General features: G+C 43.2%; 2 protein-coding genes across 2 annotated transcripts in view; both read left to right on the forward strand.

Annotated features, from left to right (window-relative positions):
* CCDC6 (coiled-coil domain containing 6) overlaps positions 1–27,781 on the forward strand; it is a 112,826-nt gene that overhangs the window by 80,471 nt on the left and 4,574 nt on the right. Inside the window, exons 4-8 of the mRNA XM_036828935.1 lie at positions 6,983–7,086; positions 9,021–9,181; positions 13,843–13,999; positions 16,632–16,732; positions 26,779–26,903. Of these exons, the coding sequence (XP_036684830.1) occupies positions 6,983–7,086; positions 9,021–9,181; positions 13,843–13,999; positions 16,632–16,732; positions 26,779–26,903 (648 nt within the window). The remainder of the gene's footprint in view (positions 1–6,982; positions 7,087–9,020; positions 9,182–13,842; positions 14,000–16,631; positions 16,733–26,778; positions 26,904–27,781) is intronic.
* Positions 26,783–27,781, forward strand: part of MRLN (myoregulin) — a 44,736-nt gene continuing 43,737 nt past the window's right edge. The window contains exon 1 of the mRNA XM_036828943.1: positions 26,783–26,903. The gene's annotated coding sequence lies outside the window, so the exon portion shown is untranslated. The remainder of the gene's footprint in view (positions 26,904–27,781) is intronic.

Raw genomic sequence — 27,781 nt, forward strand, 5'->3', positions numbered from 1 at the left:
CCCCGCTTGCCGCAACTAGAGAAAGCCCTCGCACAGAAACGAAGACCCAACACAGCCAAAAATAAATAAATAAATAAATAAATAATTTTTTAAAAAAAAGAAGAAGAAGAAAGGAACGTTTTAGGTTTCCAGCTCTTAGAACAATGGTTCTAAGTTAAGGAAACACGGTGGCCTTTCTGCCTCTTTTGTTTAGAAGGTAATATAAGTCAACTGACGTCACAATCAGTCCACATACAATTCTGATGCTACTTATTTGTAGTAGCTACAATGCCTGACTCTAGTGAGTTACACAGATCATCTGTGTGACCTTGTGACTTAGCAGTGACTTGAGTGGCTAGTGGCTCATGTTCAGGTTTGCATCCTTGATTGATTTTTTAGTTGGAATAGGTATTTCTGAACAGTCCACGGGTAGTGTGGCCTTAACTGGGTTTTATTAGAATTCCATTCATGCCAGCGGCTGCCCTTGCAGATTCTGGCAGTGGGAGGGCTCTTGTGGCAGTAGCTCTGGGGACCACCTGCTGGTTCCTAAGAACTACCAAGTTCCTTGAGGGTTCATTTGTGTTAAGGAGCTGAAATTTAGTGACCCTTATGCATCCTTTAAAGTTTGATTTCAAATACTAATCTCAAATTATGGAAGTCTTGAAAACTTCTTTAATCAAGCATTTGCACTGTAAAATAATCCATTGCTCTCTCAAGAAAATGTGGAAAATGTAAACATAGAAGTACAAACATGAAAAAACATTACCTAGACTACAGCCCTCCCCAAACAACTGGCACTGATATTTTTTCTTGATGTGATAGTGTATTTGCAACATGCAGTATGGTATGTGTTCTTTCCCCAGGATTTCTCCACTGGGCTCTTGATGTAGCAAAAGAGTTTACACCCCAGACTTTGAAACCTGCTTTCCACCGATGGTAATTATTTGGTAAAAGAGTCCCCTGGAATTATGAACCCATTATGCACATTTGTATAATACTGTGCTGATGTCAAAGTGATAAAAACTTAAGCTCAGAAACCATATAAATCTGACTAATAATATGTGTATCTATTTCATAAAAGACCTTCATTTTCAGCATCATTGAACAAAAGCAAAATTTATTGAGCTGGTAAACTATGAAAGTGTTATTTTCACATATTAAATATTAATGGGGTATTAATATTATCCTGAAGTTCTGTCCATTTCAAAGAACAAATCTAATTTTTATAGGAACACAGTGTTTGAGAAGAAAAAGGTTATAAGCTATGGTAAAGAAGGTTAACTCTTGGCTATCTGGAAAATTCTGTCTTCCAGATAGCTAAGCCTTCACTATCATTTCTCCTCTGAGAGTTTATTGGTTCACTCTGTAGGTTAGATATGTGAATTAATATCCTAAATTAATGGATGTACTATTAGGAAATTGTTAATTTTTAAGATTAGATGTCTTTAAATTTTTTTGTTATAAAAATAGTAAATGTTCATTAAAAAATTGGGTGGGAGCCAGAAAAGGTAGGAAGGTAAATTACCACCAACATTACTTTCACCCAAGGGCCGACCCTATTTATCTTGCTGTATGGTTCTTCATGATTTTTTTTTTGCATCTTTTTCTGTTCTCTATCAGTATATATATATATATATATATATATATATTTTCATTTTTTGGCCATGCCGCGTGGCTTGTGGGATCTTAGTTCCCAGAGCAGGGATGGAACCTGGGCCCTCAGCAGTGAAAGTGCAGAATCCTAACTACTGTACCACCAGGGAATTCCTTCTATCAGTATATTTCTTTTTCTTTTTAAAAATTTATTTATTTATTTGGTTGCACCAGGTCTTAGTTGCAGCAGGCAGGCTCCTTAGTTGTGGCCTGCGAACTCTTAGTTGTGGCATGCATGTGGGATCTAGTTCCCTGACCAGGGCTCGAACCCTGGCCCCTGCACCGGGAGCTCAGAATCTTATCTACTGTGCCACCAGGGAAGTCCCCCTATCAGTATGTTTCTGATGCACATAGATAAATTTCTTTTCAACTGTAATTTTTGACCACCTAGACTTGAAAGTGATCATCCTTTCTCTCCTTTTGTCTTGCTCCTTACTGATGAACTTCCATTGGCTCTTTCTGGGCTCAACATTACACAAGCCAGTGGTGATGAACTAGAACTTGTTTTTAATTATGAAACCAGCTGCAGCTTGATTAATCAAATAGGTACCTTGGGAGCTCTGTAGTCTATGAACACCTGTCTTATCTATAACACAAATTGGTTGCTTGATTTCTTAAAGATATATATATGTTTTCCAGAAGGCAAAGATCAGATGTCTTCCAGCCTAGGAAAACTGCCAGGGCTAAGCAAAATTCCACTGATAGCCACACCAACAGAGGCAGTGTTTAAGTTTTACTTTACTTGTCTCTGTTGCTTTAATTTGTGAGGGACCTTTGCCACAGAGCAAGGACCATTGTGCATGATTTCAGTGCTTTTCACATCATTTGCATGTGGTATGTTTTAATAGTCCCTTCATGAATCCTATTAGTCACTTCTTTCCTATATATAAGTAAAACTATGACTAACTCAGATGTATTGGCAAGGTAGGATGGAATGAGGTAATATCTTTTACTGTCTCTACTCTTGCAGTATAAACAAAACTGCCTTAGCCCACTTGGGCTGTTATAACAAATAACACAGACTGGCTTATGAACAACAGAAATTTATTTCTCACAGTTCTGGAGGCTGGAGGTCAAGGATCAGGGAGCTTGATGGAGTTCTGCTGACTGCTGACTGCATGTGTCCTCAATTGGTAGAGAGCAGAGAGCAGCAAGCTGCAAGGTCGCTCCTGACTAGAAAGGACACTAATCCCATCATGGGAGTCCCACCCTCCTGACCTCAGCTAAACCTAATTACCTCCCAAAGGCCTCACCTCTGAATACCATCACACTGGGGATTTAGGCTTCAACATGTGACTTTGGACAAAAACATTCAGTCCATTGCAGAAACTGCATTCATTTTTCTGACTTTGATTTAGTCATGTTTTGAACCTTGTATGTTTTATTTTCCCAGGTGATTCTGATATACCTCCAAGGTCCCCACTTTGAACATCTACGGTATTATGTAACAAATTGATAGGAAATCGCGCTGAACTGTTAATGGCTCTCAGATGCTACCTAACTTGGAAAGTTTTGGGGGATTGTGTTAATCCCCACACCCATTTGTTTTCTTAGGATTTACCCCTAGCTCTTTAAAAAAACAAAAAACAGAAAAACAGCCAACTAATAAGAGTTTGGTCAATGTAGGTCTTAGAGTACTCTGCTATTTCTTACATCTGGTATACATCTCTTGTATCACCATCATTCTAAGTACTTTTTGCCGTATATTGTAACAAACTTTGTGTCTGTGTTCCATGTATATGGTAGCCCTTACATGGATTAGTTGTCATGGGCTGCCTTCCAAAATTCGTTTTTTCAGTCAGATGTTTGGGGTTCAAAATATATTTTCCCATAGAAACGATGATAATATGGCGGTTAGACTAAAACAAAGTAGCTTGAAAAGGTGCACTAAAACCTTCCAAAATTCTGTCGTTGAGCGCAGTGGTCATGCTGAAGTTCTCATCAGGCTTTTTTTTGGCCAAGTACTCCTTTCCGCCACTTCTCCCTCCACCCCAGCATCATGGTTCTCTTTAAATGGGAAAATGCTACGCTGAGAGAGAAGTGCGATGGTGTTCGGAGCCGTCTCTTGGCTGCCCCCTTTTTCTGCTTTTTTAGTGGTGAGTGTCTGCCCACTGCAAAGATGCAGCTAGGGTGGGCTGTGAATTCAGACGAGCCAGCTCTGTTTTTACGCTCTAAGTTTATCCATTGAAGACGTTGTGTATTTATTTGGGGAATATAATAAGAACTCTTGGTGCCACGTTAATTTACTTTCAGTGGGAGGAAGGGCTCCTGAAGAGGAGTAAAGAGTTTGGCCGGGAGGCCACTGACCTGACTTAATTACAAAGCAGCCTTTCAAATAAATATTCTACGAACCGGCTGTATCCGCTGCTGCCGCGTGCTCACAGACTGTGCAGTCAGAAGGGGCTTGGGTTAGCCTGAGAATTTGATGTCTGGCAGTGGAAGAGAGTAGGTGCCTGTTGCGTGAACACTGAATTAAAAAGGCCGTTAGCTATTATGAGGAAGGAGATGGGGGAGAGTATTACAGATGGAGACCAGCACAGAAAAAAATCATCTGCACAGGCAAGGAATGCAGCCCTGGGCTGATATTTCCATTCCAGCAAGAATTTCTGACTTCGCACGCTATAAATTTAACGTATCCCGTCAGATTTGAGGGTTGTTTGATCTCAGGGCAATGCAAGCACTGAAAATCTACTTCTGTCCGAATTGGCAGTACTGGTGTGGACTCTTTATAGGCTGTGGGGTTAGATGCACAGGAGATGGAAGGGCAGCTCTGATAAAGAACTTCAGGGGGAATTAATCATGATCCTAATTGGTACCATTTCCTCGAACTTCTCTGGTCTTTAGTGTAAGAGCGCCTCAGCGATGCTGAAAAGATAAGATTTTTTTTAGTTGAAAAAACAAGACTGGAAGTCCTGTTCTTTCTAAGGCCAGAGAGAATATGGACTCCCATAGCACTGCCAGCCTGTGTAATGAAACACCCAAATCCATCCTGTGTTGCCTGCTTCATGGAAACAAATTAGTAGAGCAAACTGGTACAGCAAACCCAAGTTGCACCCCCAGGAGGCCTTGGTTCACTGAAGTGGGCAGCAAATTGATAGCTGGTAGCTCTACCAATAGGTACCAAAAAGAAGCTGAGATTCGTGTTTGTTTTCAACTCCTGTTTTTCCTGCTCTCTTATTTGCTTCTGCGTACTCTCAGACTCACTAAGCTACCCCTACTCGGCTCCTCCCAAGTATTATTGGATAATTTACCCCAAATCCTACTTGCCCCTCAAGATGCTCTGAACTCGCTGGTTGGATGGGACCCAGCTCTTTTGGTCACCATGGTGACTGATACCCATTCCTCTCCTGGCAGCATCCATCACTTTTCCTGAGTCACACCATCTCCCAGGCCAGTGGTTTCCTCAGCTCTAAAATGAAAGGGTGGCTTTAGATGATTTCTCTCGCTGCTTCTGGCTCTAAAAATCTCTTACGGAGCTAGTTCAGACTGAAGACAGCTGCCCTCTTGAGATTGACAGAGAATGATAGAGTGGGTGGCCCTGGAAGGGACCTCGGCCGTCATCAAGGCCAGCGTAGATGAGGGCAGGTGAGTACCTACTCAAAGCCGCATGCCAAGTCAGTTATACGTGGGCAAAGAGAGCTTTGTCTTAACTTGGCTTTTCAGAGTTTCTGATTAGCATGGTGCATGATTACTCTAAAATTAAAAGTCTTTGGGCATAAGTTTCTACCAGGCATCTCTACTACGAAACGATGCCTTGCTTGAATTTTTTTCTCGCCTACCAAGTACCCCGTATCATGTTTTAGTTAAACCTGGGAATAGAGTCCTTAAAGGGTAAATGCCTCGGCATTTTGTTTCTTTAAATAAATGGCTGTGAATTGTACTTCAAGTCTTGGCCCAAAATGTGGTCAGAGGATCACCAAGGTTCTTAGGAGTTCTGCGAGGTGTTCCTGGGTTTCTCCTCCTCACTGTGGGTAGGAACTGTTTAATATCTTGAGGAGCATTTGTGCATTAGGCGGCTCCAGGCTTCAGCACAGAATGCTTCCAACTCAGTGTGACTCCTCTGCCTTTCCCCATGCAAAGAAAGTATACCGAGGCTGTGTTTCCAGTTGACTCTGTGTGATCTTGGCTCATTCACTTGTGGAGTAAGGTCTGTCTGCTTTGGTTGCTTTAAAAGACTACCTTTTGTCCATGGAATTGGTCTCACTTTACTGTATATATAGGGATCTTTGATCACAGAGAAGCTTGCCTCTAACCTGCTAAAAAGATACGAACTCTGCTACTTTGACGTCTTTACAGCTGTGCAATCAAACATAATTTGTTGAGTCTGTGATTGAAAAGGTAAATTGCTATTGGTTGAAGAGACAGCATGGGGCAGTAACACAACCTTTTCCCCCTTTTAAAAAAGATTCCTGTTAAAATTACTTAATATCTCAAGCATATAGACAAATACAAAGAATGATATCACACATTCCCTCTACCCGGCTCTGTGAAATCTGTTCATTGTGGCACTTTCTACCCCCCTCACTAGCCCTTTTTCTTCATCTCTCTCTCACCCCCTACCAAAGTCTATAATTTGTTTCGTTTACTGTCTTGGCCCCCACTACAATGTAAGGTCCCTGAGGGCAGACATTTCTGACTCCTTAGTTCCCTGTTACATCATCCCTATTAATCAGTGTCTGACATTGTTCTCTGTATTTGCATATTGCTCTATATTAGTGAATTAAATTAATTGCTTCTGCGTATTGCTTCTTTTTATGAAGTAGAATGCAGTTTGGGGTTCCCTCTGCAACTGCCCACGCCCCCCAAATCAAATTTTCCTTCTTCCCTACCTCACCATAGGTAACCTGTATTGTGAATTTGGCGTTTATCCTTTTTGCATATGCTTTTCATATCTTAGGACATATTTATGTGTACCCATTAACCACTACTTAGAATTGTCTTCAGGTATTTGAGTTATTTATATAAATAGTAATATAACCTTTCTGGTTTAATGTTGAACTACATGCAGGACTGTGGGGACAAACCCAGTTAAGTCCTGGGACAACTAGTAAGCAGAACTCCTCAAACCCTCTTTAAGGAAGACTTTCCACGTTCCTTGAATAAATGCTGAAGCAGCCACTGTGATTCACGTACCAGATAGCAATTAAGCTTTAACATCAAAGAATGAACCTGTCTCGATGTTCTCAAAGTTTAAGAACTAGATGCGCTTACTGTGTCTGTGCCAGAAAATTGGCCATTCCTTTGCAGTTTCCTTTGTGAAAAGGGGTCCTAATGGTCCAGTCAAAAAAAATCTAATAAACAAAGTTTAAGTGGTCTACAATTCTCAGTAAAACTGTTTTCCTTCCTTCAGCTGAGACGAGAGAAGATTGACCTTGAAAATACTTTGGAACAAGAACAAGAGGCACTAGTGAATCGTCTCTGGAAAAGGATGGATAAACTTGAAGCTGAAAAGCGGTTTGTTTAGTCTTGCTGTTTGGTGTTCTGTATGTATGTGTGTGTTGGAGGAGTGGGGTAGCTTGCTGGGTGTGACCGAGGAATGACAATGGGACATTTTAATTCCTTGGTTGATGCACATCATTTTAATTTGACAATTGGGAAAAATGTTGATAGCCTATCCTCCTGTTGGTCACTTCTTTATACTTCTCCCTCACTGACCCGGTAGAATTTCTTTTCATTTGGTATTAAAGCCTAGGAAGAAATTCACTAAGGAGCTGTTGTTCACCTCTGTTGTTCTAGAGGAAGGTTGCAGTTCCAGCTTTTTACCTAATTGAACCGGCTTCCCCATTCATTTTCTGAAGTGCTTAGGATATGTGCTATGTACTGTGAATTATCACACATTTCTAGAAGGTACTTCATTAGGGAGGCTGAGATTTTGATAGAAAAATGATCATCTCTGTGTTTAAGACTTGCTATAAAGAAATACTGGTACATATTTAAGGTTAGGGTTCTTGGTGTTGAATGTATGTACATGGATATGGAATACTCAGCAGCACGTATTTCTTGAACCCCTGTGTGCGAGGTCCGGTTCGGCCCTTAGATTCAAGTACTGTGTGCCTTGGGGTGGGTGGAGCAGAGCTTGAATAATCGCAGGAGGTTCTGTGGGTGAGATGTGCATCTGGGTGTCGAAAGGGAGCTCCTTGAAAATATTCATTCATCTACTTCACCACGATCTTTTGTTTGCTAACCAGAGACATATGCCATAAGTACTTTGGATGAACATCCATAAATTGAGTTCATCTCAAGATTTGCAACATAGAGCCATACCACAGGCTTTAAGAAAACTGACAATCTGAGGTGTATCTATAGGGAATTATTCAAGCAGTAGTTGAATCAGCTGTGTTTTGCCTTATTACAGTAGTGCTAATAAATTGAAGCTTGAAAAATTATTTCATATAATAGATGGAGGGACCATTACAATATTTTACCTACTAGTTTTCTCAGCAAGGCTAGGCCTGAAGGTAATTCACAGTTTGCACTTGGGTAGACTCAGAGGTAGAAAGGTGAAAACCACACTAAACCAGAAACTTCCCAGCAGCTTATAAAAGGGGCAGAGAGGTCTGTTGCCAGTCTGTCTTCCTTTGCAAAAAACAGTGGGAGGTTTTATGTATATAAGTACCAAGTTATTGCATCGAACATTATGAAATTGTCATTTTGTAGAATATTCATGTTTTATGTGCTTCAAAATAATGATAATTGGTAGAGAAAGTGGTACCACCAGTTATTAACCCAGTACATTTTGTTTTTGTTTTTTTAACTCTTTTTACCTTTGCTGTGTCCAGAAGCAAAGGGCCTTCAGTGCAGTTTGCCATACCCTCAGGATTGGTTTTTCAGGAGGGGAGTTGAGAAGTCAGTCTCTTTACATGATGTCACTCTCCAAGGAGATTCATAGTCTGTAGTTTGTAAGTTTCAACTGAAAGCCTTGAGAGGAAATTCCTCCAGTGTCCCCGTTCCCTCCAACCCAGCATGTGGACCATTTAGTCAGCGGATCATTCTGATTGCCCAGTGTATTCCGGCATGATAATCAGAAGCCAGTGTTACAGACGTTTTTTTCAGTAAGGCTTAATTACCAGTGGCCATTTGAAAGGAGAAAAAGGAAGGTGGCTCCTTCAGCTCTGCCCTCTGACTTGACTGTCAGGTAAGGGCGACCAGAAGTTAATGGAAAATGGGCACAGGGGTTAAACAATTCAGTGAATTTTGGCGATTAACACGAGCATGCTGTTAAACCTCCCGGCTAGAATTTGTTGTTTTTGTCTTTTATTTATTTATTTTTCTGATTGCTGAGAACTTATTCGTGTATGTTTTAAATAGACGATGGTGAGCATCAAATCAACGTTTTGTGTTTTAAAGGCAAACTGTTTTTCATTGTTGGAATTTTCTTTTCCATGAAGAATCCTGCAGGAGAAATTAGACCAGCCGGTGTCTGCTCCCCCATCGCCTAGAGACATCTCCATGGAGATCGACTCTCCAGAAAACATGATGCGACACATCAGGTTTTTAAAGAATGAAGTGGAGAGGCTGAAGAAGCAACTGAGAGCTGCCCAGTTACAGCGTACGTAGCCTTGGTGTCGCTGGTCATCTGTCCACAGAATTAATCCACTTACCAAGTACAGAGTTTTACCTATATTTACTATTGAATTTGTATAAATCAAATTCATATTGTGTTTCATTGCTAGTACATATTCATGTGTCTGTCATCCTGGAATAGATTATTTTAAAAAAAATTACAGTAGGGCAGGGCAAATAGTTTAGAATACTTCTAGAAAATCACATAATTTCAGGATGGTCCAGAATCAGAGGTACTATTTCTTTCTTTTTTTTTTTTTAATTAATTTTTATTGGAGTATAGTTGATTTACCGTGTTGTGTTAGTTTCTGCGGTACAGCAAAGTGAATCAGTTATACATACACATATATCCACTCTTTTTTTTGGATTCTTTTCCTGTATAAGGTCGTTACATAATATTGAGTAGAGTTCCCTGTGCTATACAGTAGGTCCCCATTAGTTATCTATTTTATATCAGAGGTACTATTTCTAACCTTCCCCCTGGTGTTCATCTCTCGGATGGTGCTAACAGAAGCAGTGCAGGAGACCTCAGTGTACTTTGGGGGTACTAGGCAGAGAATAGTGTTTATCTTCTTTACTATCAAAATTTGGCCTCAGTTAACGATTGTTCATGGTGGTTGAGGAATAAATGCTTTTGAAATTTCTCCTTTTTATTTTTGGAAATCAAAGGAACTAATTTCTGGACACTTGATTACGTCACTGTGCATTCACTTGGGTTTCTTCTGTTTTGATTTTTAGGCCATTCAACTTATTTGAATAGATAATACAGTGAAAGGTATGCAGGGGGAAAAATAAGTCTCCCTTTCACCCCTGATCCCCAGCTGCCCAGTTCTCACAATTAACACATTTTTAATATATTCTTCAGGTGTGTGTGTGTATAGACTTCTTTTATACAAATAGTAGCACAATGAACATACCCTTTTGCATTTTTCTTTTCACTTACTATGTCTTACAGTTTTTTCCCTGCCAGTATGTACAGAGCTGCCTTACTCCCCCTGCCCCTTTTTATTAAAATCTTTTGGCCGCACCGTGCGGCACGTGGGATCCTAGTTCCCCGACCAGGGATCGAACCCGCGCCCTGTGCTTTGGAAGCACGGAGTCTTAACCACTGGACCGCCAGGGGAGTCCCCTCCCCCCTGTTAAAGGCTCTGTAGTATTTGAGTGTATGGATACACTGTAACTTATTTAACTCATCCCTTACCAACAGACCCGTTTGGGTGCTGATGCTACAACCATAGTGAACATCTCCGTACAGACGTTTGATACCTGTGCACGAACACCTTCAGGGTAAATTCCACGGCGTGGATTTGCTGAGTCAGATGAAATGTGCATTTAAGATTTCAGTGCTTCTTATCTTTACGTTTTCTTCTCCGAAGTTGATTTCAAGTCCTAGTCCAGTAGTGCATCTGGGATGGGTGCATCAAGGTTATCCTGGGAGCCTTTAAGAAGTACAGTGTGTTCAGTTTCCTGTTGCCGCTGTTAACAAGCGAGCACAAACTTAGTAATTTAAAACAACACAAATTTTATTATATCACGTTTTTTGGAGGCCTGGGTTCAAAATAGGTCTCACTGGGCTAAAATCAAGGTGTCAGCAGGGCTGGTTCCTTGTAAAAGGCTCTAAGGGAGAATCCGTTTCCTTGCTTGTTCCAGCTTCTGGAGGTTGTCTGCATTCTTTGGCTCGTGACTCCTTTGCATTGGTACCACTCCCACCTCTGCTTCTTGTCACATCCTTTCACTCTGACCCTCCTGCCTTCCCTGTAAGGACTCTGATTGCATCGGGCCCAGCCAGATAATCCAGGATGAGTTCCCATCTCAAGGTCCTTAATTTAATCACACCTGCAAGTCTCTTTTGCCGTGGAAGGCAACATGGACTCGGGCTCCAGGGATTAGGATGCGGACATCTTTGGGAGTCCACTGTCCTGTCTGACCCCATCCAGGGTGCTGGGCTTTTACTCTAGGGGTGAAGTCTGGTCCTCTGTGTTTTTTTAAATAGAGGTGATTCTGATATGTACCCCTGCTTGAGAACCATAATGGATGTGTATTCCGTGAAAACACATCAAGGAGTTCTCAAATATTAGTTGCTTTAGGTTAGGATATTTTTTGAGCTTTTGCTGTGTTGGACAGACACAGGTCTTGTAGCAGCTTTCTGAACTCTTTCCACGGCTGTCAGTTTATATTTTTCGTTCTTGTATATACTTGCCTTGTTGTTCCCCAGACAACATTTTGAGAAGAAATTTGGGAAGAATATCTTATTTCCTCTACTTCCTTCCTACTGCACTGTTTGGTCTCTGGAGAGACTGCGGATATCAACAGAGGCTTCTGTAAAGTGCTGTTTGGATTTTGTGAGGACAGGGAAAGCCGTGGCACTTAGCGGCACGCAGTCGGTTTGGGTTGGGAGTAGAGTATGAGTTAATGACTTTCCTCATCCACCTGTCTCTGCCTCCTTAGGTTGGATAACATTGTCCACTGTGAAAGCTCCTGGGGCCCTTGGTCCCTCTCCCCCAAGTCCAGCTGTGTCTGAACTTGAACCGCTCTCCCAGTAGCTCTCAACTGACATGAGAGTCCCCTGGGGAGTTTTTGGTAGACCAGTGGAGAGGCTTCATCCTCGGGGATTCTGATTTAAGTGGTTTGGATGGGGTCTGGGCACCCCCATCCAATATGGCTAGTATTTTCTAGCCATAAACCTGAAAGGGAATTTAAAAGGTACAGGACACCTTGGGATCAGGTAGGAGTCATCTCTTGGGAGACTGTCTGTAAGTCACCCTCAGTTGACACTATCTTTGACTAACTGCTGTGAGATGGCTGAAGGTGGGGGCAACATAACCTCTGGCCCCTAAGTCCTAGGGAGCTCTTTGTGGGAGACAGAGGAGGACTCCTGAGAGTAAATCTAGTCCTTTGAAGTCAGGTGTGTGGTAGCCAGCAGAGGGCACCCAAGGAATGCCACGGCGTCAGCCGTCTGTGCCCGGGTCTCTCACTCCCAGAGGCTGTGGGCCTGGTGCCTTCTCCGTGCCTCCAGCTTCTGGGTTAACTGCCAGGCCGCCAGGAGGTCTTTTCAGCCATCACTCCTGGTGACTGATGTTCTTGTCGGTAGCTTATTGTTTAAGGATCCCCCTGCTGGTTTCCCCAGATGCTAGAGGATTGCCATTTTCTTTGAAAGACAGTGTTTCCTCTTCAGTAATTATCCTCAAAGCCTCATGAATCCTCAGTTCTGTGAAGCTTTCCTATTTATGGAAAAGAAAGGCAACCTCCTCCGACAACTGTTCCTCTAGTCTAGAAGCAGTAGATACTCCAAGAGGCCAATGTAGCGATGCCTGTAGAGCAAGTGAAAAATTCCGTCTGCTGACATATTTGGGATGAAATAGCTTAAATCATTTATATGAAAAGTGTACTTTGTAAATATTTTCCCAGCATGCCTTCCATTAAAGAGATTTTTGCATCTGGATTAGACAGCAGGGTTTCTGGGTAGATTGAAAACGGCCCAGGGACTTGGTGTTTAGTGCACATAATAGTGTTTAATAGTTTTGGTATTTTCATTTGAATTTCTGAAATAAGGATATTCAAGATATCAAGATAAGTATTCAAGATACTTAGTAACAACACATTGTGTCTGAGGTAAACCAGGAAAGCGGGGAGGGTCATGTTTTCCCTTTGCCTGGAAGGACGCTGGAGCGTGCCACAGAAGCCTGCACAGTCACTCAGAAGGGCAGGGGTTACAGTGGGTCCAGGCAACTCAGCAGAACGAGATTCCAGAGCCCCAGGAAGGTATCAGTTCCACATTTCAGATTCGCAGGAAGGATGATCTGGCTGGCTTAGCCTGGTCCAGCGTCTCGCCCTGGGGCTGGTTAGCTCTGGCCGGTGCTGTAGCAGAGACCTCTCCGCATACGGGGCAGCTCCCAAGGAAGGGGTATTTGTCATAAGCATGGTGCCATCCCAAGATCCTGGCTGCATGTAGGTCTTTACCTGCTGTTTGACTCCGAAAGGCTGTACGTAAGGCAGGAAACAGTAACACAAACACCAAAAACTAGACTGATTTGAAATATTGATCTAAAGTTGCTTATTCTGTCAGTTTCTAGTTTTATAAAAAGATTTATAACTGTTACCTAGCACGTTGAGTACACTGGTTCTCCGTGTGCAAACCTCTCCCCCCCTCACCTCCCAGTGCACTGGGGGGTGTGCTAACAAGTGTGACCTGTGGGTGTGCTCCCATTGGTGACCTACCCCGCTGTATCTGGAGTTGACAGGCAGCAGAACTGGTGCCTGGAGGGGAGCCCGTGGGCTGAGTCTGCTTCCCCAGCTGGACCCCCTTCCCTCTCTGCTCCAGCAGTATAGCAGGAGCTCTGGGAGCTGCCCAGGCCACACGTAGCTCCAGCGTTCCTTCCTCTACATAAAGCGCTTTAGAAGGCAGGGAAGCAGGATGGAAGATGCCTAACTTGACCACTGCTTTTCGCCTGTTTTTCTAAATGCAAATCGTGGGTCAACCGTGGTACTTGGGATACACTTGAAATCCAGATCTCATCTGTGTGTGGGAGAGTGAGAATGGCTGTCTTTCAGCCCTTCTTGGTCTGTGGCGCAGGAGCTGGACTGCCGTCTTTCTGAAGAGTGGAATATGCACGGACTGTGGTGTAATTGAGAACTCTGGCTTTTCAGATTCCGAGAAAATGGCGCAGTATCTGGAGGAGGAACGTCACATGAGGGAAGAGAACCTGAGGCTGCAGAGGAAGCTGCAGAGGGAGATGGAGAGAAGAGAGGCCCTCTGTCGACAGCTCTCCGAGAGCGAGTCCAGCTTAGAGATGGATGATGAAAGGTGCGTGCATGTCTCACGAGCCTCGGGAAAACAACAGCAGCCCAGGCTGCAGCCCCTCTTCACCTCCTGCCTGTAAGATGAGGCAGCAGATGGCAGGCACGCTTATTTATTGTGATGATGAATTCCGTGGCCTCAGTGTGGATGCTGAGAATGGGATAAATGAAGACGTTTGACCGTCCTCCTTAAACACAAAAAGACAAAAAAAAAATGGCCTTTCCCAAATTACTCAGTGGGACAGACATGGAGGCGGGTTTTGTGTCGGGAGGCAGCGTTTGCAGGTGTCGTCGAATCGCCTCATCCTGGGCCACGTCTCTTTAGAGCATGGGCGCATATCTTAATCCCTGGGTACAGGTGAGCAGGTGGTGCGCGGTACAGCCTGAGGAAGCGAATACATCCAGGGGCCGAAAGAGTCCACGGGGGGTGGGTGGAAGTTGCTGAAAGCCAGAGGCTTTGTTCTAACACACTTGGTAACTTTTCAACCTCTTTGCAGCTACTTTTCAAAGATAGAACTCACGCAGTGCATTTATCTGCTCAGGTCTCAATATCAAGTCCCCCCACTGTCCCACTGGGAAATGGGCCGGAATAAGAGAGGCATCCTTTGGTTAACTAGAGGACATGTCTCAGTTCTCCTTGCTCACCCAGATTTTCCTTTCCTTCCCCACCTGCCCGCCTCCTCTGCACTTGGGAGTGAGGTGATTGTTAAGATAAGCAGCATGCACCTGGGCTGGGCAGCCAGGGCCTCAGACCCGGGTCTGCCAGCGGCTGTGAGGACTTGGTACTAGCTGTTGATGCCAGAGCGTGTTGTTTGGACACATGTGGGCGGTGTTAGCAGATCAGCACTCTCTTTCTCTTATTGAATAGGTCCAGAGGGCTAACGAGGCTTTTGATTAATTTGCTGTGGACAGTGGTATTATCGTTTCATGAAAAATGTAAATTTTTCTGTAGTGAAGATCTACTTTTTTTTTTTGGCCGCACTGCACAGCTTGCAAGGTCTTAGTTCCCCGACCAGGGATGGAACCCAGGCCCTCAGCAGTGAGAGCACAGCGTCCTAACCACTGGACCGCCAGGGAATTCTTGATCTACTTTTATAATTTTAAAAAACTTTGTAAAAAACAGACTTAAATCTGTTTTTTAAAAAAATATCTTCCTCATTTGAAAAGAATAAAGAGGATTCTTTCTCAGAAGTTTATATGATAAAGCTATCAACCTTAACTGTGAATTTCACTGATCTGCTTCAGACAGTGTCTCATTCTTTCTGAAACTCTTATCCTCTGAAAACCATTTCATTGAAAACATAAGCTACAATAGTAGATAACTTATTAACTACTTTTTTAACTACCTTAAGACATGGAGCAGAGCATGCATTAACACACACAGTACCCTGTGCTTGATTTTGAGTACGACATACTCTGAGGGACAATTCCTCTGACTGTGGTGACAACACTGAAGCTACTTCAGGCTTTCCAGATACATTTTTTTTTTTCCAGAATTGGTATTCACTCCAGAAGGTTTGCCTTACCTTTTTAGGTCAGATTATCCCAGGTAGAGTACAGCTGTTGAATAAAGACATATGCTTTCTCTACTGGGAATGATGATGTCCTATTTGGGAGAAAGAAAATAGTCAGACACTTGAGACGTCTACAAGTGTGCTTAATTCCTTAAAGACCAAGAGGCGGCCTTAGCCACCTCACTGGCTGTAGAGTACAAGAGGTCCAGCCTGGTGGCACTATGGTGGGCCGTGCTAAAGAGAGTAGGAAGAATCGGTGGTAGGTAGCTCGTTGAGAGGTGCATGCCGAACTTGGGAGTCTGGTTTTCTTCGAGTTGAGTAAACTAGCATAGAACTACCTATGTTGAAGTTCCTCACATGAACTGGTTGCATATCAGGGCTGAGACGTTTCCTGGGATAGAAACGCATGCACATGTGGCCGTTCCTTCCTTTGGCCAGAAGGCCTGGGAAGGATCGCTTATTAGGGAGTCTCTCAAGCAGAAATTCCTCCTCATCAGCTCTCTGTGCTTGTTCACAAAGTGAGGCCTGATGTGACTTCCGAATCCAGTAATAAGTCAGACCCGGCACGGCGTGACCTGCAGAGGTGCTCAGCCCATGTGTCATTTATTATATTCCACGCTCTGCATTTGAACACGTGACTGTTTGTTAAACAAGGCCTGCCTTGTAGACAATTGACATCCATTTCACGGGATCACATATCTCTAATCCGATGATATGCGTCTCAGAGGGCTTGTCTGGTTTTGCCTTTCAAGTAACAGTTTACAGGTAGCCACTAGAACGTGGATTTGTCTAATTCTTGGGACAGCGGTGGTGAATTTGTACATAGTGTGATGGAGAAAAGCCTGGTCCTCTCTGTTGCATGACGCAGCTCTGTCACCAGGCCTCCATCCTGAGCGAAAACACCCCGGATTCCCTCACCTGCGCCCCTGGGGAGAGAGCTTTGCCAAGCAGTGAAACAGCATGGCTCTGGAGTCCCTATTATACGTGTCTCCTCACTACGGCATTGATTTCTAAACATTCAGGAGTTTGACCGCAAGATGTGAACCCCAAACATTTTCTCACAGGAGCTTTCTTAGGAACTACTGGAATGCAGGCGGCTCTAACCATCTCCTCCACTCCTCTTAGGTATTTTAACGAGATGTCTGCACAAGGATTAAGACCTCGCACTGTGTCCAGCCCGATCCCTTACACACCTTCTCCCAGTTCTAGCCGGCCGATATCACCTGGTGAGTACGTGTTCTCAGCTGTCTCTGTTTCTGCCGTATTTAACGTATGCCCCGAATACATTCCCTTCTAGCATATGAAAATCTTGTGAACAGAGAGTGGTCATGCGTTGTCTAAAAACATCAGAAACGATCAGTGCTATCACAACGGAGTCTTAGCTTGCAATTTTGAAACAGTGTCAGCTGGTGGTTTTCTGGAACCAAAAAAGTAATTTAACTCTAAAAAACCTTTTTAAAAAGACTGTCTTTGACTATGATTTTAAGTGCCGGTGGTTTGACAGAAACCTTGGGCAGATTTCTGAGATGCATCATAGCATATCTCTTATGGGTTCTCTCGTTATGGTCTGCATACCTCATCTCCTTTTTATCCTCAGAATAATTAAGGCAGGCGGCGTGTTAAAATTGAGGAAGCAGTCATTTGGTGGTTCTGTAGCTACTGGTCACGTGGCCAGGAAGTGGCAGTGGCTAGGCAGGGCACGTCTCGCTTCACACAAAGCCTGTGTTCTTTCGAGCACGAGCTGCCTCCTGCTGTTTCCACTGATGGGGGCGTGGGCCTCGACCCTGGCAGGCAGGCCGTGCAAGGAGGAACTGGCTTCGCTTCTGCCTCTGGCTTTGCTCCTCAGAAGCCTTTCCCTCAAAGGCATGCTTGTCTTCGTCTGACCCTGAAAAACTCTCTCCCCAGGGTCTCTGGCTCGGTACCCGCACAGCATGGGGCTTTCGGACCAGGAGGGCAAGTAAATGATCCAGCAGGGAAGAAAGAGGAAGCAGGGGGCCGGAGGGGGGTGGTTGGCAAGTGGGGTGGAGGGAGGAAAGAAAAGGTCGTCTGCCAAGAGATTGTGTCTTGTGACTGAAGTGTCCAGGCTGATCTTCTTGTGCTCACTGGTAAACAGATTTTCAACAGAGTTGGGGAAAAAAGTGTGTGGGGAGGGGGGAAGGGAGGTGGGGGAGCAGTTTCACACAGAGTAAAGTGAGGTGACGGCTTAGAAGGGTGGCAGCAATAAAGGTTTCGTGGGTTTGGACAGTAAAACAGCTTCAGGTTAGGATGACATCTCATTTTGTCTGTTGTAATAATTAGACACCAGGGACGCCCTTCAGGTTGACAAAGGGGAAATGGCTGGAGCCTCGCAGGTGGCCGTGGATGGTGGCAGGCAGAAGAGGCTTGGTTTTGTGAGTTTAGGATCCAACCCAAGCACTGTGCTGCTGTGACTTTTTCTTTTTGTAAGAGGGGTGATCTTTAAAAAGTCCAACGCAAAGTGTGGCAGCTTTCGTCCGCTTGGGGCCGGCACGCTCTCTGGCATCTGACTGGGGGGGGGGGGGGGCGGTGCGGGGAAGACGGGCTGTTTGCGAATCAAAAGGGCTTTCTGTTGTAGATCCACAGCGCTGTCCTCGGCTGGTCTCGCCCAGAGGATGCTCCTGAATCTGTCTCTCCTGCTCTGCAGTGGCCTTGAGGTCTCTCCAGAAGCTTCTCTCCCTAGCCGCCTCTCAGTTTTCCCCAAATAGCACTTGGGTTTCGTTACCATCATAAAGGTTGTCTTTGCTTTATGATTTACTGATGTAAAAGGAAGTCATGAGTTAGAAAGAAGCAAGAAGGAGGGAGGCTTTTATAGTTGATCGTGATGCTGATTCGTGCTGATATAAATTCATGTTCTCTTGGATTTATTTAAACCTACAGGCATGTAACTTCCAATTCATTAAATATAGTGTTGTGGTCATTGAAGAAAGAAAAAAACAAAAGTGAGGCCTTGGTTGGGAATATTAACTTCTATGGTAACAAATACTCTGCAGGAAGATTTTATTCCATGCACAGAATTTTGGCTTTCACTGCCCCTGTTCCTGTAATGTGGGGCTTGCTTGTATAGACAAGCTAGTTGGTTTTCCCTTAAACTACATCATAATAAGTAACACCTAGATTTTTTTTTTTTCTCTCAGCCATCCTTAGTGAGAACATTTGTACCATATTTTAAGTTCTATAATATCGTCAAAGTAGATTATGATCTCCTATTTGGCGGTAGAATTACTCCTATTCTAATCTAGTCCATTGGATACATAATACATTAGCAAAATCTGAATTTTCAAGTTTTCTTTTCACTTTATTTTTTATTGGAAGAATTTGTGGTTCTCAGTATTAAGAATATCTAATCACTTCTTTAGTGGAATTATGCTGTTTGTATAGTTTTCATTTCCATTTTAAGCACTTTGGCTCTTCTTCCTCCCTTACCATTTCTGGTTAACGTTGGCATTGGCAGTCTTGCATTTTCACTGACTTGGAATATTTTGAGGGCTATCTCACAATTTGATTGAAAGGTGCATTTCCCAGTACTTACGAGAAATCTTGCTTATATGTGGATTTATATATGTGGATTATATAGAGGGACAGTATTATTTTTCCAACAATTTTTTTCAGGTTGTTCACTATTTTATGTAGCCTAAGAAAAAGACATTCCCAGTTAACATATTTTCATGTGCCTACATCAGCCATGGGGAATAATGAAGTTTTAAAAAGGATCTACACCCCACTAGCAACAGGCATACCCACCACCCAGATCTTGGTTTCTAATTCCATTCTCCAGTGAAAAGAACTAGGGCTCCTTGAAGAAACGGATGTTTCTAGGGCCTTGGGCAGGGAACATACAAGATGAACGTGGACAATCTGGTAATGCCAGAAAGTAAGGAGAAGCTCAAAAAACAAAAAGATGAGGATAGGTCCAAGAGACACAGGAGCTAACTGAAAGTGCTCCCAAAGGCCAAAACTGGAACTATTTGAGCAATAAAATAAATAATGTAATATTAGATTATAACCCAAACATAAAACAAATATGCATTGGTTCACACTGATATAAACAGATGACTGACTAAGTAAATAAACAAGGGAGAAGAGATAAATCACCTTTACAGAAGAATTCCAAATAATTGACATAGAGACTCCATCCTCACGAAAGTGGAAATAGCTCCCTACTCTTTAAATGTGGGCTAAAGATAGGGACTTCCTTACAAAGAATACAGTGTGAAAGGGAGGGGGGAAAAAAAGAGTACCTTGGGACTTCCCTGGTGGTCTAGTGGTAAAAAATCCACCTTAAAGTGAAGGGGACGCGAGTTCAATCCCTGGTCAGGGAACTAAGATCCCACATGCCGCGGGCCAGCTAAGCCTGTGTGCCACAACTACTGAGCTCGCGCACCTCAACTAGAGCCCACGTGCTGCAAACTACAGAGTCCACGCTTTCTGGAACCTGGCACCACAGCTACAGAGCCAGGCTCCCTGGGGGCTGTGTGCCACGACTAGAGAGAAGCCCTTGCACCACAACGAAGATCCCGTGTGCCGCAGCTAAGACCCGACACAGCCAAAAATAAATAAAATAACTAAATAAATAATTAAAAACTTCTTAGCTATTTTAAAAATAAAAAGTACCTTTACAGAGGAAAAACTTGACAGGCACTGCCTCATCTGGGAGATCAAGGTCAACATCGACAATGGTCAGTCATGTCAGTAGTATGTACCCTTGATACGATGTGATGAGAAGGGCCCTTTACGTCTGTAGTCTTCCTCCTCAAAACCAATCACCCCAGTCTAACCACGTGGAAAACATCAGACAGTAGAGGGACAGTCTGTCTATAAAATACCTGATCAATACACCTTAAAACTGACAAGGTCATCAAAAACAAGGAAGTTTGAGGAACTGCCTCAGCCAAGAGGTGCCTAAGGAGACATGAAAACTAAATAGCATGTGGTATCCTAAATGGATTCCTGAAACAGGAAGAGGACATTAGGCAAAACCTCAGGAAATCCAGGTAACGTATGGACCTGAGTTAATAATAATGTGTCAACATAGGTTTATTAGTTGTGATGAAGGTACCACACTGGCATAAGAAGTTAATAATAGGGAATCTGTTGGAATTCCCCAGTGGTCCAGTAGTTAGGACTCCGCACTTTCACTCCCGAGGACCTGGGTTCGATCCCTGGTTGGGGAACTAAGATTCCACAAGCCTCGGGGCACGGCCAAAAAAAAAAAAATAAATAATAATAATAATAATGGGGAATCTGAGAGTGTGAGATGCAGGAACCCTCTGTACTATTTTTGCCACTTTTCTGTAAACCTAAAACAATTCTAAAATAAAAAATTTATTTTAAAGAAAGCTACTAACATAGATGAAATCACCTAGTCGTGGAAGATGGAGGGAGAAGAGAAAAATCCTCCCATCTGATCCTGAAGGATGTAATATTTAGAGGTCAGGTGCAGGAGGAAACCTGGCGAAGGAGATTGGGAAGTTGCTACCAGGGAAGGGGAAGGGAAACTGGTATCCGATGTCACTGAGGTTAAGATAAAGCATTTCAGCAAGAAGAGAGGGGTCAGCTTTGTCCATCGTTGCCCCAGGGTCAAGTGCAGTGAGGGGTGGAGAGTAGCAGTGCACCTGGCAGCACGGAAACACTGCTGGCCTTGGCAAGAGCAGCCTTGATGGAGTGATGGGGACAGAGCCAGACCAGAGAGCATTAAAGAGGAAGTCGTATCTCTAGCGTACGAGTGTTAACAGAGACATGTCTGACTTGTAGAACTAAGATAAATTTCAAAGGAACAGAAGGTGTCTGCCTTTAGTTTGGTTTGACGATGTTTGTTTTTTCTTCCTTTAGCAAAGATTTATTAGAGGGAATTTGGGGGCAGTCGGAAGGGTATAAAGAAGCAGAAATAAACTCATCCAGAATCCTTTTATCCAAAGGCAGTGTTAATATTTTAGTGTTTTCAAGTGTCTCCTCTCCCTGTCCCCCCGACCTCTTGCAATTTTCCTTTAGGTAGTTGGTTTTCTATGGATTATACACTTTGGTATCTTGATTCATCTTGCTCAGTGGTTTTTGGTCATGAATTGCTTTTCATGAGTCATTTTTAAGATTTGTTGTCTTGAGCTTGTGGACAATGAAATAAATCTTAAAAATTTTTACTCTACTTAATGCATTTGTATAGCACAGCAAGAGCAATTTATTCCAGGAATAGCTTTATAAAGCCACAGTATTCTGTTTAGGAGATATTTTCTACCTAGGTTTTTTGGGATTCTTATCGTTTGTTGTATTCCTGGGCAAGAGGGTCAGATGCATGATGATTAAGGGAAAACAGAAACTAGTAAGACATGGTCTCTGGCCTCTAAGAGCTTATAGGACCTAGGGAAGTAGGGGGCAAAACACAAGAAATAAAATAATCTTAATATAAGGCCAAGTATAATAAGTTTTATATATATATATATGTATGTGTATATATATATATATTGTTTGCTTGTTTTTTAACAAGCAATGCCTTTTTTATAGTTTTTTTAAAAATTTATTTAATTAATTTATTTTTGGCTGCGTTGGGTCTTCATTGCTGCACGCGGGCTCTCTCTTGTTGCAACAGGCGGGTGCTACTCTTCCTTGTCGTGAGCGGGCTTCTCATTGCGGTGGCTTCTCTTGTTGGTGGAGCACGGGCTGTAGAGCACAGGCTCAGTAGTTGTGGCACACGGGCTCAGTAGTTGTGGCTCACGGGCTCTAGAGTGCAGGCTCGGTAGTTGTGGCACATGGGCTTAGTTGCTCCGTGGCATGCGGGATCTTCCCGGACCAGGGCTTGAACCCACGTTCCCTGCATTGGCAGGCGGATTCTTAACCACTGCGCCACCAGGGAAGCCCGAATTTTATGTATTTTATATCCCCTAAAAAGTTAAGTTGTGGTACATCCACTCAATGACATACTACCCAGCACTAAAAAGGAATTAACTTGATACACACAATAACTTGTATGGATCACAGGGACATTGTGATGAATGAGAAACTAATCTCAAAGGGTTATATACTATATGATTTCATATCTATAACATTCTCCAAGTGACAAAATTACAGTGATGGAGCACAGATCAGTCGTTGCCAGGGGTTAGGATTAGAGGGAAGGGGTGACTATAAAGGGACAACACAGGGAAGCTTGTTTGTGGTTTCGTAACAATTCTGTATCCTGATTGTGGTGATAATTACTTGGATCTACACAGGTGATAAAAATTACACCTGTACCCACATACACACGAAGAATGCATTAAAAATGGATGAAATCCAAATAAAGTCTGTACCTTAGTCATTCGTATTGGACCAGTGTCAGTTTTCTGGTTTTGACAGTGTGCTGTGGTTATGTAAGATATCACTGGGGGGAGCTGGGTGAAGGGTAGACAGGGGCCCTGTAGTATTTTTTTGCAACTTCTTATGAATCACAAACTATGTCAAAATAAGAAGTTAGGATAGAATTAAAAGGTATAATAGGGCTTCCCTGGTGGCGCAGTGGTTGAGAGTCTGCCTGCCAAGGCAGGGGACACGGGTTCGAGCCCTGGTCTGGGAAGATCCCACATGCCGCGGAGCGACTAGGCCCGTGAGCCACAACTACTGAGCCTGCGCGTCTGGAGCCTGTGCTCAGCAACAAGAGAGGCCGCGACAGTGAGAGGCCCGCGCACCACGATGAAGAGTGGCCCCCGCTTGCCACAACTAGACAAAGCCCTCGCACAGAAACGAAGACCCAACACAGCCATAAATAAATAAATAAATAAATAAATAAAATTGTTTTTTAAAAAGGTAAAGTAAAAAAAAAAAGCTAAATAAAGAGAGTTTCAAAGAAGGAAGAGCTACCAGCTTAGAGAGCTTTTGAGAAGAGCCCTGCAGGAGCAGTTAATGAGCCGAAACATGCTGAGCCCTTCCTTTGTGCCAGGCACTCATTTCATCCTCACAACAACCTTACGCAGTCACTGTGATAATCTCATTTCACAGCTGAGGGATCTAAAGTCCACTGTCGCTCAGCACCAAGTGGCAGAACTAGAGCCCGAGATAATATGGCAGTCGGCTCTGGAGTCTGGGCTCTCTGCCCCTCCAAAGGCTGAGTGAGGTCCTGATTGACAAGGGGAGAAGGAGGAACCGAGTCCTGCAGTAAAGAGAAGACATCCCAGGCAAAGGCCGTGGTGGGAACTGAGACGTGGAGGTCAGAATCAAAAGTGATCAGGTCACTGTGGGTCTTATCACCGGCTGCCCTGGGGCCCTGCTCCCCATAGATTCGGATTCACTTGATTTGGGGTCGGACGAGGGCTTTGATTCTCGGTATTGAGAACCACTGGCCTAGAACATCAGGAGATAGTTTGGAGCCAAAAGCAGGCCTTTCTAATAGCCAGAGAAGGGACTTTTTTCTTTTTTTTTTTTTTGGGCAGGCACTAGGCGGTCTTTGAAGATTCATGATTAGCAGTTTAAGCTACTCATCATTAACCTTGTCATACTGGACAATGGGCTTGATCTTATTTATTTATTTTGTATTATGAATCGAACCCCCTTAGCTTCTCTATCTGGAGATAAGGACCTACTCTCAAAGCTTTTCTCTTCAATTTCATCACTTTCATAAGAAATGGAATTAGGGTTGTATTTCCCAAAGTTGTTTAAAGAAAACCTCTTCTTCCCTCCCCAAGCTGAACGAAGTTCTTGCGATACAAATACAGGTCACAGTAAATGACCACTGAGCTCCCAAAGACCTGTGCTTTACCCCAGACCTCCATTTTGTACATGCGAACCAAAAATCCACAATTGGAAATGGAAATATGTCAAATAGAAAGCAGCACACTAGTTGATAGTCAAAGCAAGAAATAAAACTCTTAACAACAGACGCTGAGGGCACAGACAAATTCTGGGACAGGACAACTAAAGATAGGCGAGATGGCTGCATGTCTCAACCGTGGAAGTCAAAAGACACTATAGAAGAGTGTCTTTAAGGACTTCCCCGGTGGTCCAGTCGTTAAGACTGCTCGACCACTGCAGGGGTATGGGTTCGATCCCTGGTCAGGGAACTAAGATCTGGGCATTAAACTTTGGAGCTGATTCTGGGGTCCTAGATGGAGACTATGCAGAAGGTTATAGTGGGCTGGGGGTGTTTCTTCCTTAAATATCAGTTTCTTTGGGGAGAACATTGGCATATATAGGGCTTTTTGTTTCCTTCATTGAATATCCTGAAGTTGCCAAGTTCTCAGTGGTGATTTTTTTGTTTGCTTTGTGGCTGCTATACACACCCATTGGTTTTGTCTCGTTATTATTGGTATATCTTTTGACACTTACCCTTTTCTTGCATCTGATTTTTACCCCTTTGCTCTATTTTTTTCCACTTTACTCTTGTTTCTTCTCATGTCTTCTACCTTTGTACATCTCAGTTGGACTCCTGTCAAGGCTTGACTTTGGTTTTTTTTAGTTGTCATAAGAACACTTTACATGAGATCTACCGTCTTAACACATTATTAACTGTACAGTACAGTATTGTTAAAAAAGCACAATGGGGCTTCCCTGGTGGCGCAGTGGTTAAGAATCCACCTGCCAATGCAGGGGACATGGGTTCGAGCCCTGTTCCGGAAAGATCCCACATGCTGCGGAGCAGCTAAGCCCGTGCACCTCAACTACTGAGCCTGTGCTCTGGAGCCCACATGCCACAGCTAGTGAAGCCCGCACACCTAGAGCCCATGCTACGCAACAAGAGAAGCCGCCGCAATGAGAAGCCCACACACCACAACGAAGAGCCCGCTCGCCGCGACTAGAGAACGCCCACAAGCCCAACACAACCAAAAATAAAATAAATTAAAAAAGAAAAAAAGCACAATGTTGTGCAGTAGAGCTCTACAACTTATTCTTCTTATAAAATTGAAACTTTGTGTCCATCGAACAACAGTCCCCCATTTCCTCTACCCCCAGCCCCTGGCCACCACTGTCGTGCTCTCTGCTTCTGTGAGTTTGACCTAGATCCCTCATGTATGTGTATCATGCAGTATCTGTCCTTCTGTTACTGGCTTATATTAGCATAATGTCCTCCAGGTTCATCCATGTTCTTTTTAAAAGGCGTTTTCTTCTTTTTAAGGGCTAAGTAATATTCCATTGTATGTATGTACCATGTATTCTTCATCCACTCCTCTGCTGATGAACTTTTAGGTTGTTTCTACGTCTTGGCTACTGTGAATAGTGTTGTAATGAACACATGCGTGCAAATTTCTTTTCAAGATCCTGTTTTCAATCCTTGTGGATAAATAGCTGGAAGTGGGATTGCTGGATCATATGGTAGTTGTATTCTTAATTTTTTGAGGAAGCTCCATACTGCTTTCCATAGTGGCTATACCAATTTACATTCCCATTAGCAGTTCCCTTTCCTCCACATCCTTGCCAACACTTTAAACATGTTTTTTATTTTTTATAATAGCCATCCTAACAGGTGTAACATGATATCCTATTATGGTTTTGATTTGCTTTTCCCTGATGATGAGTGAAGCTGAGCATCTTTTCATATACCTATTGTCCATTTGTATGTTGTCTTTGGAAAAATGTCTATTCAAGTCATTTGCCCATTTTAAAATAAGGTTATTTGTTTATTTGCTTTTGAGTTGTAGGAGTTCCTTACATATTTTGGATACTAACCCCTTATCTGATATATGGTTTGTAAGTATTTTCTCCCATTCCATAGGTTACCTTTCTGTTGATTATTTCCTTTGCTGAACAGAAGTTTTTTAGTATGCTGTAGACCTACTGGGCTATTTTTGCTTTGCTGGCTGTGCTTTTGGTGTCATATTTAAGAAATCATTACTAAGACCAATGTCATAAAGCTTTCCCCCTGTGTTTCCTTCTAGGAGTTTTATGGTTTCAGGTCTTATATTTAGGTCTTTAATTCATTTTGAGTTGATTTTTGTGTGTGGTGTAAGATAGGGCTCCACTTTCATTGTTTTTGCACATGAATCTCCAGTTTTCCCAGCACCGTTTGTTGAAGAGACTACCCTTTCCGCATTGCATATTCCTGGCACCTTCACTGAAGATTATCTGACCATTTATGTGTGCACTTATTTCTGGGCTGTCTAGTCTGTTCCAGGGCTTGACTTTTATATCCCTTGTTATCCATCCAGCAGGCCATTTGGTGAGCCCACCACTCCTCTTATCTGTTTGCATTTTTGTGGGTGACTAAGAACTTCTGCATTTTAAAGCCTCCTAGATGCTTAAAGACACCAGATAGTTGAGTTTGTAATAATACTTACAAGTTGTTGTTATATTTCAGGTCTCTCGTATGCAAGTCACACAGTTGGTTTCACGCCACCAACTTCACTGACTAGAGCCGGAATGTCTTATTACAATTCCCCAGGTCTTCATGTGCAGCATATGGGAGCATCCCACGGTATCACAGTGAGTATCCATGGGGCAGGAAGCAGCGCTTTACTCCTGATGGTGGTAGCGACTGGTCCTCCGTGGGAGCCAACATTGATGTCCTCGGACATTTATCTTTCTTCTTCCTTCCTTCCTTCCTTCAGTTCACCTTAAACTTCTAGAGACCTCCCAACAGTTTGATGCTGCATTCTGGTGTTGAAACTAAAATCCTTCCCAAGGAGGCAAAACTTCACCTTCATTTTCTATGAAATATTGCCCTTTGTGAAACGTAATTTGACCTCCGGCCTATGCCTCATTTGAACTCTAGCCAGCTCCTTGCCATAGCGAATTATCGTTGGTTGCCATAATGTCTAAAATATTTATTGTCCGCACCTTCACAGTTCACTGACCCTCAGTATTCTTCCTGAAATTAGACTTGTTTCTAGTTTCATCCAGAATTTTCTTTCCTGGAATTAGAAGGAACCTTAAGTGTATCTGGTTCAAACTCTACTCAGGGGAGTGTTTTCATTAGAGCTGGCTAGTTAGTTGACTCGTAGACCGGTTAGAAATGTCGCTAATAGGGATTTGAGAATAGGGTAGAACTGAGGGTATTCCCAATGAGGGAGTCTTGAAAAGAAGAACCCCATTCTCTAAAAAAAGCATGTAAGATATTTCTGCATCTGTTTTGCTGGTTTGATGAGCTTTACATTAAAGCAGGAACGTTTGTGGTTGAGCTGTAGCTTTCAGGATATTGACAACTTGTTTGAGGGACGGAAGGAACTGGAGACATACAACGAACAGAAAAGGTTTAAGGGGAGGACGTGACAGCAGTTTTTTAATTTTAGGACTGTCTCATCGAAGGGCGAAAGTCCAGTCGTTCGGTCGATGCACGTGTCATAGTGACTTTGCATAGCTTT

Source organism: Balaenoptera musculus, chromosome 16 (assembly GCF_009873245.2).
Source record: "Balaenoptera musculus isolate JJ_BM4_2016_0621 chromosome 16, mBalMus1.pri.v3, whole genome shotgun sequence".
Classification (NCBI taxonomy): Eukaryota; Metazoa; Chordata; class Mammalia; order Artiodactyla; family Balaenopteridae; genus Balaenoptera; species Balaenoptera musculus.